The 12481-nt window shown below is 45.2% G+C and overlaps 1 protein-coding gene across 2 annotated transcripts; it reads left to right on the forward strand.

Annotated features, from left to right (window-relative positions):
* The first annotated feature begins 197 nt into the window (after positions 1-197).
* On the forward strand, positions 198-10979 carry LOC311265150 (uncharacterized protein). Of its 2 annotated transcripts, XM_084366503.1 has the most exons (10): positions 198-227; positions 330-974; positions 2336-2560; positions 4048-4206; positions 6079-6150; positions 6236-7321; positions 7405-7503; positions 8672-8721; positions 8809-9991; positions 10526-10979. In XM_084366503.1, the coding sequence occupies exons 2-10, from the start codon at positions 348-350 to the stop codon at positions 10682-10684; spliced, it is 3660 nt and encodes a 1219-aa protein (XP_084222629.1). In that variant the 5' UTR covers positions 198-227; positions 330-347; the 3' UTR covers positions 10685-10979. The 2 variants fall into 2 exon arrangements, with proteins under 2 accessions (XP_084222629.1, XP_084222628.1); XM_084366502.1 differs by lacking the exon at positions 198-227 and having other exon boundaries at positions 292-974.
* Positions 10980-12481: the final 1502 nt, after the last annotated feature.

Consider the following 12481-nt stretch of genomic DNA (forward strand, 5'->3'; position numbering starts at 1 on the left):
AGAGGTGTGTCTTATTGTCCCTTTGTATGTAAATCAAATTAAATCAGAATTTGCACATCATTTTCGTCATGGGTCAATAAAAGGATTTTATTTTGGTGACCGGAAGTCATTAACTGGCTGCTGAGTCTTTAACTGTCAGTTGCTGCCTTCTCTCTGTCTGTGAGAGCTTTTGGCAAAGTTTCAGTCTTTGGGATGGAGAGGTACCAGTCGGACGTCTTCGGCGAACTGTGAGCTGTAAACTTTTAAGAGTTTCAACTTTTTTGTGGAAACGTCATGATTAATTAAAAAAAAAAAATAATAATAATCTGCATTTTTCCACCTGAAAGAAGTTGCGGACAGAAGTTGGGATGAACAAAGACGGAGATAAGAGCGCAAAGACTGCGCCCCGGAGCCAGAAACAACCCAGGGCGCAGCAGCAGGTTTCTGCCCAGAAGAAGAAGAAGGATCAGTCTAATAAAGACGCTCAGAGTGGCTCCTTCTCCAAAGACTCGCAGTGCAACTCTGAGAAGGAGGTGAAGTCGGGAAAACGAGCGGGGAAAGTGTCATCAGGTGGCACCGTGGAGGGCCAGAGGAGCCCCGGCGCGCAGAGGAAGCTGTCCGACGCCAGCAACACCTCAGAGGACCTGAGCAAAGACTCCGGCTGCCTGTCAGGGAAGCTCTCCTCCTCAGACAGCAGCTCAGAGATATCCGACTGCCCCTCGGAGGGCAACAAGCGCGACTCTCCGAGCTGCGACAATGATTTAAGCTGGATAGACGGGGGAGCTTATGTGAGGCCGGACAGCGAGGGGAAAGGAGACGGCAACCCGTGCGTAAAGGCGGCGAAGGATAGCTGCGCTCTGCAGCCGGATGCTGCTGGAGGGGCTCTCAGTTTGTTCACCTCCTCCGGGTCGTTTATGGATCTCATGATGGGAGAAACGACAGAGGATCTTGCCAGGGAGGTGGACGATTTAAGATCAGAGAACGAATACTTGAAAGTAGGTTAAATTAACTTTTAACCTAATTTGATTTAATTGAATTTGTCTAATTTGGTTTGCCTGACAGGATATCTGGACGGCTTTCATCTTAATTTCCACATATTTGGTTGCTGTTTTGTTTGTTGTTTGTTGTTTGTGTTGCTCCTTCATTAGATCTAAGAGGGTCTGAGCACCAGAGCCGATTTTCTGTAAATGCTCATGTCAGTCTTCATTAGACCGCAGGGCGAGTGAGGTTAAGCTCTCAGGCCAGAATCAAAAGTCGAGATTCACTACTGACTCAGTGACCTGTGGCATCGCCAGAAGCAGTTTCCATGTCATACTGAAATAAAGTTAATAATCAATAATGATAGCAGGAGTCTTTGGAAGATGATGCTTTTTATAGAAAATTAATCTAACTTGCAAATTCATGTGTTGGTTTATCTGAGCAGTAATTTAGTAAATGTAGTGTGAGTGATGGAGACTGCTGGGAAGTCCATTTAATGTGTAAGTCTCGCCTTATATAAATAGGTCCTGCTATCCACTGTCACTTGAGCTTTATGTTGCTGTTTGTGAGTGAAAAAAAATAGGTCGAACTAAGCCAATCAGAGCACAGCGAGAGGGAGAACTTTGTTTTTTAAGCATTTAAAGGTGAACTCGAGTGATTTAGAGCGGCACTTTCATGAAGTCGTGGGACTTAAAACGCAGCGATTCCAAAACAAAAGTTGAAAATTGAAGCGACGGAGGCTGAGAAATCCTAATTACTAGTCCAAAAACGCACCAGATCCTACATTTCCCAAAATGCAACTGGATAGCATCTGGCCTTATAGAGAGCCGAAGCCACGCCCCTTCCAGTTTGCCCCATGGGACCTTATTTCCGAAAAACATTGAGAATGGAGAGACGACACATGATGTTTGTGAATTTAAAAGTAAATTTTTTCAACTTCATAAAGTCGTAGTTTGTCGTAATTAAAGTAAAATATCATCTAGTTTTGTGTTAAACGCTAACCCTAACCCTAATAAATCCATGTACATTTTAGTATTACTTACTTATACTTGTACCTTTGATACTTAAATACACTTAATATCAGATCCTTTAACTCAATTACTAGTCGTGTGGGTGACTTTCACTTTTTGATAATTTTTTCCACAATATCTTACTACTTTTGCTCAAGTGTGACTTTTGGGTACCTTTTACAACATGTGTAGAATATGAAAAGTAAATTATTAAAAAACAAACAAAAAAAAACAAAACACTAGATGTTTTTATATAAATAGCTTCCAAAGTACCGGTCGCATCAAACAGTGTGATCAATAAATAATATTACTGTCCTTGGACTCAAATAACACGATGATAATTAATATGTGTGTGTTGTTTGTCCCAGGATGAGGTGGAGGAGCTTCGCTGTGAGATGCTGGAAATGCGCGACATGTTCCAGGAGGAGGAGGTGTACCAGCTGCAGGAGCTGCGTCTGCAGCTGGAGCAGGCCAACAAGACCTGTCGCATCCTGCAGTACCGCCTCCGCAAGGCCGAGCGCCGCAGCATCCGCGTGGCTCAGACGGGACAGGTGGACGGGGAGCTGGTCAGGAGCTTGGAGCACGACATCAAGGTCAGAAGTCCTCTCGCTTTTCACCACAGTAACTCCCACTCCTTCCTCTGCGTGTGTGTGTGAGGTCATGTGGTCTTGTTAAAACTCTCTCCCCACCAACAGTAAAAGCTCCGTTTCCCAAATTGGCCTGATTTCCCAAATTAACTGAATCACTGCTGTTCCAGTCACCAACATCAAAGTGAACGTTTTCTGTGAGTCCACAGAGTCATTTTGTTCATCTCGTCTCAGCACACTAACGGTGTTTGTGTTGCTCTGACACACTGCAGGACTGTAATCTGGTGACAGAAGTCTGAGTCACGGCTGTTCCCTTTGCTGTAAACGACTTCCTGCTGTTCGTCAGCACCACAAAAATTTAATTAGTTTGAAATGTCTTCATCGTGCATCCTGTTTATATTTTTGTTGTAGCCGAGGTGTAATTATGTGGTGAGTTGTTCTGCGTGTGTAGGAACCATAAAAGCACAGTAATCTTTATCAGAATCCTGGAAGGTTAATTGTCCTGTTGTTAAACGAGACTGTGTGATGGCAGCCAGACTCTGTTACTGTGAGCGGCGGTGTGCGAGGTGGTGTTGGATTCCTGACAGCCTCCCCCTCACCCCCTCACCCCCTCATATGGTGAATTCCTGTCAGAAGCATTTCTTGTAAAATGTCTCAGCTTTACCCCGAACCAACTGCTGCAGTTAACAGGCTATGGCCACAAAAAAAGTATAACCAGGGTCAGAAGGTTCAGAGCACTTAGCCTGATTGGAGTCATGGGTAGATTACTGAACGGGCCGGCCGCAAACAGGTCCAGAGATGCAAGGTGGCACACGGCCACTGAGCTGGAGCCTCATTTTTCTTGTTGGATAGTCGATGAAATGAAGTGAGGCAAGATGAGATACATAATGCAAAACAACAAAGAGATGCAAAATGCCCACAATAGACACAAAATAACCACAAAGAGACACAAAACAACCACAAGAAGATGTGAAACAACCACAAACAGACGCGAAACGACCACAAATAAAAACAAAATGACCACAAAGAGACACTAAATCACTACAAAGAAATGCAAAACCACAAATAAAAACAAAATGACCACAAAGAGACACAAAATGACTACAAAGAGACACTTAATGCCTACAAAGAGACGCAAAACGACTACAAAGAGACACTAAATGCATACAAAGAGACACTAAATGCCTACAAAGAGATGCAAAACGACTACAAAGAGACACAAAACGACTACAAAGAGACACTAAATGCATACAAAGAGACACAAAAAGACTTCAAAGAGACACTAAACGCCTGCAAAGAGATACAAAATAACTACAAACAGACGCGAAACGACCACAGATGCAAAACAAGCGCAAAGAGATGTAAAACAAAGACTGACCACAAAGAAACACAAAATTACCACAAACTGACACAAAACAACCACAAAGAGACACTAAATCACTAATCTCTCGATGATTTGAGGCGCAATAACCGGCTGTGTGCTTTGCTTACAGGTTGCGAAGAGTGTGTCCCTCCGGCTGTACAACGAGCTGGAGGTGGTGCGGAAGAAGAATTCGCAGTTGGAGTGGGAAAACGAGGGGCTGCGTGAGAAGACGCAGGAGCTGGAGGTGGCCAAGCAGGTGTTACATGCGGAGGTGGAGAAAGCCAGAGAGGTACGACGGTAAAGAAGTCAAAACTGGATGTTTGAGCTTCACTTTGCAGGATGATGATGTTCGTGCTGAGTTTGACACTTGTTTAATAAGGGAGTGCTTTTAAGTAGAAATTATGTAGAAAAACACACATCAGACACAAATTATTACTCAAAGGAGAATATTTTATACGTCTTAAAGCACGTTGGAGCCGACCTTAAATAAGTCTTTATGTTGGGTCGAGACATTCAGCCTACATCTCGACAGAAACATAAGCTGCCTCCATCCCTCCAGTCAGGAATCCTCCTCTCCATTTCTGCGGCTACACAGCTGCACCCATCCCGGCCAGTTGTCCGCCTCATCCCTCAGTCACCCTGATGTCAGGCGACACATGACCCTGCTGCAGATCAATGATATGAGAGGAGGGCTCGGCCGGCAGCTGCCTGGAGCCCGGGCAGGGTGAAGCAGCCTGGTATGCTGAAGGCTGAACTTCAGGCGCAGCTGACATCCTCAGCTGAGCGGACACAGAAAAGGGAGAGAGGGCGCGAGAGATTACAAAAATAGACTCTCTCTCGCGCTTTCTCCCTTTCTGCTTCTATTAAGCTCGGCTAAATCTGGATCAGTGTGTATTATGGCATTCAAAAAGGGCGACACACTGACCTACAACCATCCCTGCACATGCTTTCACCAAACAGTGACCACCACACCCTGACAGAGATTGAATTTCCACCTTTTATTCTCCCTCCCTCCTGCCTCGATAACGATCGTACACTTCAGTGGCACGTGTTTGGTTTAATCCAGGATTCGGTGCTTTGGCATGAGCTCAGTCTGGTCCGCTCAGCGGAGACAGCTGCTAGTCCCTTTGATCCCAACAGGAAAATCCACTTAGATTACCTAATCTAGGAGCACAAAACACAGTCTAGATGGATGTGAAGGAGGATGAACATTTCAGAGACTCACACTACAACTGGACTGTCTGTGACCCTGTTTGTGAGACTTGAATGGAGACGCAGTGCTGTCAGGTTACAATATGGCCGCACATCCCCCAACAAAAACAAAAGTCAGGATCTGTGCAGCCTATAGGCCCACTGACCTTGAGCTTAAAAGAGTCCTTCTTGCCTGTTGAAGATGAAGACTATTATTAACACTGTGACCTCCTGTCCTTGTGTCTGGGAGCGAGACAATGGTGACTGCAGCTTACATTCCTCTCATGCTCAGACTGACAAACTCACTCATGTAGAGAAGTGAAGGACACAAGACACAAATTGGATCAAGTCGCACAATGACTCTCTGAGTAGCACGAGGGCATGATGGACATTTTAAATGATATTTATGCGAAGGAATAGTTCAACATTTCGGAATACACTCAGTCAGCTGCAGCCAGTTAGCTTAGCTTAGCATAAGCCACCGTACTAGTTTGTTTAAACCATACAAAAAACAACAGTTTGTGGTTGATAAAACGCCCGACAAAGAAAAATAACCCGTAACCATTTAAACCCACAAATTGATGGTTTGAACGAACATATTTAGAAATGCTGGTGAGCGGATTTCGTGACCTTCAAAAGAGCCAAGCTAACTGTCTCCTAGCTATGGCTTCACACTGAATGGACAGATATGAGAGTGGTATCCATCTTCTCATTAAAACCCTGTGCAAGAAATGTTGAACTAGTCCTGTATTTGTCTTTGTAAATTGAAGTATCCTGCTGAGCTTTGGCGAAGTCTCTAGACAGCTAAAGTTGTCTTGTACAGTACACCATGTAAAGACGTCTCAGTAGGTGCTGTTGAGTCATCTAAAATAATTTACATGGCATTTACAAAATGGCTCACCAATAGCAAGTTGGAAGTAAGTCTGTTTGCACCCTTGATGAACCTGTTTGCCATGTTTTTATTCCTCAGAGCACTTTGAAGAAGAAAAGCATCCGGTCATCATCCAGCAAGGCTGAGAGGAGACTCTCTCAGCAGCTCGAGGTTTGTAATTCATGTCAAAAATTGCACGTTGCTCTCTACTTCGCAATCGTCAGAATGATATTCACTGTTCGTTCTTTTCCAAAAGGATGACAGCGCTGATCTCAGGTGCCAGCTCCACTTTGCCAAAGAGGAATTAGCCCTCATGTGCAAGAAGCTCACCAAGTTGGTGTCAGAGAGTGAGAACATGCGCGAGGAGCTCGCCAAATACCGCTCGGCCTACGGCGACGTAGACGTCACCCAATCGCTGGAGGGCAAACAAAACTCCGCCCACGCCCGGGAGGCAGAGGTCAAAGTTCACCTGAAACTGGTGGAGGAGGAGGCCACACTCCTGAGCCGGCGCATCGTTGAACTGGAGGTGGAGAACCGTGGACTGAGAGCAGAAATGAGTGACCTGAGAGAGAAGACGGGAAGAGGAGGAGGTGGAGGGGAAGAGGAAGAGGAGGAGAATCGGGATGTGTTGGAGGAAAATCTGAAGGACAGAGAGGGAAGTTTGAAAACAGGATGCACAAAGGACGCAGAGAAAGATAAAAGTGAGACATCTCCACTTTGCAACCAATCAGAAGGGACGATTGCTGCTTGTCACATCACTCGAGAAGGTCCTGTAGGTGGTGAGTGGGACCCTTCAGACAGTCCTGAGAGTGACAACAACAAAAATCCTGTACTAAGTCTGAAAGGAATGAAGATAAAAGACTATGAAGCTCTTCTCGCTCTCAGGGATCACTCTTGCATTTTGAGCTCAGCCATCCAGCTCCTGATGACGCCTCCGAAAAACGGCCACTGCTCGTCTCCCTCGTGTGCTTTCACCTCTCCGACGGAGGTGGACCTGAACGGGAAGACACAGAAGACGTTCCCCCCGGGGCCTTTAAACGAGGCTTTGGAGCTCCTGCAGGCCATGCTGGTGGCTTTCATCGGGAGGGTGGAGACCATTCTGACAGGCGACGATTTAAGGAAAGTCTCTGGAGATGTGGAGGCTCTAAGGAAGCAAGAGTGTGCAGAAGACCTCCGGACCACAGAGGTAAAGGAGAGAGAGAAACAAACCAGACAAGCCACTTCCTTCCAATGGGAACTCATCCGCAGCTGCAGGGAGCCAAAAATGCGTCTTTGCTTGCAGATCCTGGGGATCCTCCATCAGTGGTGTCAAGTGAAAGGACCTGGGCTGGAGGGAAAAGAGGTAAAAAAGCAAGTAAATTGTTTTACGTTTTCAAAGGTTTATATCTTGAATATCTAAATATATCTGTTTATTTTTTCATGCAGGGTAAAGACAAAACCATGTCCGTGCTGCAGGGGTTGTTGCAGGACCTCGGTTCGGAGCTTCGGGATGAAACCAAGGTCAAACAGTGCAGGGAAGCTGAGGTGAGGATGGTGTTTACCCTTCAGCCGTGTGATGCAGCGGGAGGTCCTGCTGATGATCTGTTGCTGGCCACACGTCCTCCTGGCGGTTCAACAGGCATCATGAAAAGATGCCAGAGTATTTAGGCTAATCTCTTGTCGAGGCGGCAGCCAAACAGGACAGTATGTTCAAATCTGCTGCGTGAAAACACTCGGCTGACTCTCTGAATTGTCCAGACGTGATGCATGGGTGTAAATTCTTCACAGCTCCTGGACTCCACCCACTCGGATAGATGCAAATCGACAGAGAGTTTTAAAGCTAATCTAACATTTGAGTTGCTGCCACTGAAATGTTGGTGTGTCCTTTGCACACCACGACCTAAAATGTCCTCTGAAGGGTCGGATTTATTTCTTTAATGGTTGTTTTTCCTCCTTACTCCGCTGACTAGACTGTAATCCCTCTTTTCCTCAGAGACAAAATTTGTCTGACATGAAAAAACAACTCTGAAGCCACGCTAGCAGCAGTGTGAGGCTGTACTAACCAGACATGTGACTCAAGTTATTTGGTCCAAGTCTCAAGCAAGTCCCAGGTCACTATTTCTTGGGTCAAGTCAAGTCATGTCAAGTCCTAAGTCAAGTTGCAGAGAAAGTCGCTCAGGTCATCAAGAGTCTTTAACTAATATGTCAAGTCTCAGGTCATATTTTCTGTCAAGTCAGCCTGAAATTCATCAAAACGAGTTAACATGAGTCACAGTTACAATGACTTGAGTCCACATCTTTAGTATGAGCACAGAGCGATGCTTTAAGCTAAATGTGACACTGCCAACTAAGTCACAAGTCGTAAATATCCATCTTGTATGAAGAGCCACGATGATTAGCATGTTTACCACCTTAGTTTAGCATGTTAGCATGATAAATACCAAATAAAAAGATAAGGCTAATGTGATTAGTTCAGCAGGTATTTGATCATAAACCAAAGTACTGGACAAATTGAATTGTTGACCTGATTAATAAATCAAATGATCATCAAAATTATTACAATTCATCCTAACAGACAAAGGGAGGAAGTAAAAAGTGAAACATGACACATGAGGATATAGTTACAAAATAAAACAGGAAATAAACAACTCAAAAAACCCAAACCATGACAAATTCAGTATTCACAGTATGTGTTTTTTCTGTCTTTGCTCAGAGTGCCATCAGCAGTATGTTTCATGATGAACGACAGTCTGAAGCTGACAGGTGAGTGTTTTCAGCCCTCACATCTTGTCCATCTCGTTCCCGAGGTCACTGAGGTCATGATTCATTCATCACCTGCTGTTTTCCCAGACTGTGCAGCACAAAAGTGAGAAGACTCCGCCGACAGCTTTCTCCACACGGCTGTACGAGGAAGAACTGGTGCTATGTGAGCCAGGAGGCTGCCCAGCTGGACCGAGAGGACCCTGTTAAGACGTGGGACCATCTAATCATGCCGCTTAGCTTCCCTGATCTTGACTTTGAGCAGATGTCCCTGGAGAGGAGCCACACTGCCCCGGAGAAGTCGGCCTTTCGTATCTACTACAGCCCCCCGTCAGCTCGCAGAGTCCAGCTGGCTCAGCTGAAGCAAAGCCCCCTCGCAGACAGAGAGTCTGTCAACACCGCCTCTCCCTGGTGCACGCCGCCGACCTCCTTCTCTCAGCTCTGTCTGGGCTCGTCTGCCAACCTGAGCGACGACATGAAGGAGATGACGGCCGGCTGGAGGCAGACGGCTCAGGTCGGTTCAGAGCAGAGAGGCAGATTGCAGGGGCAGTGGGTGGACGTGGCCTGCTCAGGTACTCAGACCCACATGAAGCCACAGATGGTGAGTGTTGGTCTGCAGACAGATGGGACGGTCACCGTGAGAGGAAGTCCCTCCAGAGTCCTGAACACCTCCCTCGTCTCCGCCCGCTCTCATCACATCTCCACCTCACTGGACGGTGTTTCAGGCAGAGGGTCCAGAGCCTCCACCTCCTCACCTAAACTGTACCGGAGACAGTCTGCATCCGCTCCATCCTCTCCCCCCTCATCCAGCAGTTTGAGCTCCTCCTCCTCCTCCTCCTCCTCCAACTCCAGAGATCGAGCCCTGTGGAACCTGAATCACCAAAGCCACAGCGGCCTCGCATGGACCAGACAGACGAGTCTCAGAGTGGGCGCAGGACAGACCCACGGCTCTCTGAGCAGCACCAAGCCTCCCACTAAACCTGCAGCCGGCCCCCGTTACGGCATGGTCACAGAGTTCCTGCGCAGGGTGAGCGGCCGGGCAGAGAAACCGGTACCGGTGTCAGGCCAGAAGACCAAGAGCGGCATGAAGAGCCTGGAACGCGTTCCAACGAGGCCTCCCGCCGCTCCGCTGCACCGGACGGACAGCGTGACGAGGATCGTCAACCAGAGGTTCATGAAGCAGAGAGAGGAGGCCAGCCGGGCCCAGAGGGAGGAGAAGGGGAGCAGTCTGAACAGCAGCGTCCGACACAGCCAGAGTTCCTCCACAGCAGAGGTGAGTGGAGCTAACAACATGTCCGCCTGCATCTTTTTCTAGAATAAGTTTTTACTCAATTACTCATAAAAATTGCTAAAAAAAATGATGATAGAAATAATTGTTAGTTACAGAATGGCAACTCAGTTGAGTGCATACCTCTGCCAAGGCCCAACAGTCCTCTTTAATTCAATCAAACCTAATTCAATATTAGATAAAACATGTTTATATCCGCTAGATCCGGATTTTTATTCTGATCTGCGTCATAGATACCAGCCGGCTGAATATGCCTGATTCTTTTCATCAAGAAAAACAAAATCGCGACATTAAAGAAAGCAGGAAAACATTTCATTTCTCATCGGGGGTCTATTCTGGGCCGAGACACATCCTCAATCTAAGTTTAGTGGGAATCTGTTCAGTAGTTTTTGTTTAATCCTGCTGACAAACCAACAAACAAACAGTCACGGGTGTGTTGAGCTTCATCGAACCTGTACTGTAAAGCATGTCTGTTGTTTCAGTGTTTCTCATCTCTTCTCTCTCTTTCCATCTGACCAGGAGGGAAACTACGACTGCAGCTCCAGCAGCACTTTGACCTTCTGCTTCGCTCGCTCCTCTCGCTCCACCCAGAGACCGACGTCCAACCAGAGCAGACTCCTCCGACACAGATACTCGCCTCCAGTCGGCGCGGCTGCAGACTCGCCGAGCTGCGAGTGAACGGGAGCAGATCAGATGCTTCACTGATACTTCTGGACAGCTGAGAGCATAAACAGCCACTGGGGAGGAATTTAAAATGTAATGGCTGAACTGGGAGGACTGGTAGTCTGTATGTGGGACGTCTAGGAGAGCTGTCATGATGATTTCAGTCACTCATTCATAAGTACAATTTAAAACTTTACATGAAACTGATTCTGCACTTATATCGTCAACTACAAATACATTTTATATTATCTTTGTGCTACTTTGTAGAGAATAACCTCATGTTTTAATGAATAAACTTCTAATATCTGGACCAGCTTTATTGTGATCTTATTTATCTACATGATAATAAACTTTATTTACGTAGCGCCTTTAAAAACAGAGTTTACAAAAGTGCTTTGACAAACAAGCAAGTCGAGTCTAAAGACAATATGAGTCAAAAACAGGCAAAATCACAGAAAAAGAAATAGTGAGGGGAAGTAATGCAAAAATAGAGATAAATAAAAGCATAAAATCAATAAAGGAAGATAAGAGGACGACATCACATGAGAGGAATTGAGAATGGATAAAAAGATTAAGAGCAGTAAAAGGAGTAAAGGATAATAAATGGATTAAAGATAAATAAAAGCAGTGAAGGACAGTAAGAAGACAGACATCACATGAGAGGAATTAAGAATAATAGACTATGAGCAGGACCAGGAAGTGATTTAACAGAACCATCAGCCTTTTCTTTAGACACTCCCTGAAATGAGTCGATTTTATTTAAGCTGCAGAAGCGTGTTAACTCTGCAGGGAGGGGCTGCTGGCTGTTACGTCACACGCTCAAAAAAGAAAAAGTAGGTGCTAAGAAGTTAATAAGATAAGATTTCCTCGCCTGTAAGGAGCATGATCTCCTCCCCTCACGCTTTCTCTCTCTCTCTGATTGTAACGTCTTGACTTTCACTGTCACTGACAAACTGCAGCCAGCTCATCAAAGTGTGGCACTGTTACACACCTGGATGTTAAATGTTGATTCGTGGAGTGAGATGGGAGCTCAGATTTTCTCAGAGCAGATCAGCTGAAATACTTGGTCTCACTGTCGGTGGCAGCTGGTGGTCAAGGACGCAGCCACTGGAGGAGTCACACAATCACACGGTGTCACGTTTCTGCTCAGCACACGTGTCACACATAACACACACACAACAATGTGGGTTACCTCCCAGTGGAGTGTCTTCAATTCAGCGTAACCCAGTTTCACACAGTGGAAAGGTGGGAAAAACACACACACAATAAAGAGGCGGGTGATGTAAACAACTTAGAGTTATCTGACAAAGGTAGTGAATAATTCTTCATTCACACGCTGTCGTTTACAGGTAAATAAAAATAATAACCATCATTAATAAATGGTAAATTTATAGTTAATCAAATCAGATCTTTGTTGACTGATTATTTTTATGCCTAAACATACAAAATAAACAAACTCATTGTTGTCACGACTGAATAAACTGAATAAACAAACTGATCTTAAAGAACAACACATTTTCATACTGTTTTACTTTGTCTATATGTGGCGGACCCTGCCACCTTTCTAGCCTCAAACAGTATTTTCCTCTGAGAACAGCTTGTTTATTCAGATATGGAAAAAAAGAAATAATAGAGTTTGTGTTATTCACTAATTAATATTGTAAATATTAAATTCTTAGATTGAATTTATTCTCCAAAACTACATAGTGCCCCTTTAATAGTTATTTCACTGTTAAAAGACAATTAAATACTTCATAAAATAGGTGAAACATCTCAAATTGTATTAATCAGAAATAAGACAGAACCACGAAA

The sequence above is a fragment of the Pagrus pagrus genome, assembly GCF_965226575.1.
Source record: "Pagrus pagrus genome assembly, chromosome: 11".
In the NCBI taxonomy this organism is placed as follows: domain Eukaryota; kingdom Metazoa; phylum Chordata; class Actinopteri; order Spariformes; family Sparidae; genus Pagrus; species Pagrus pagrus.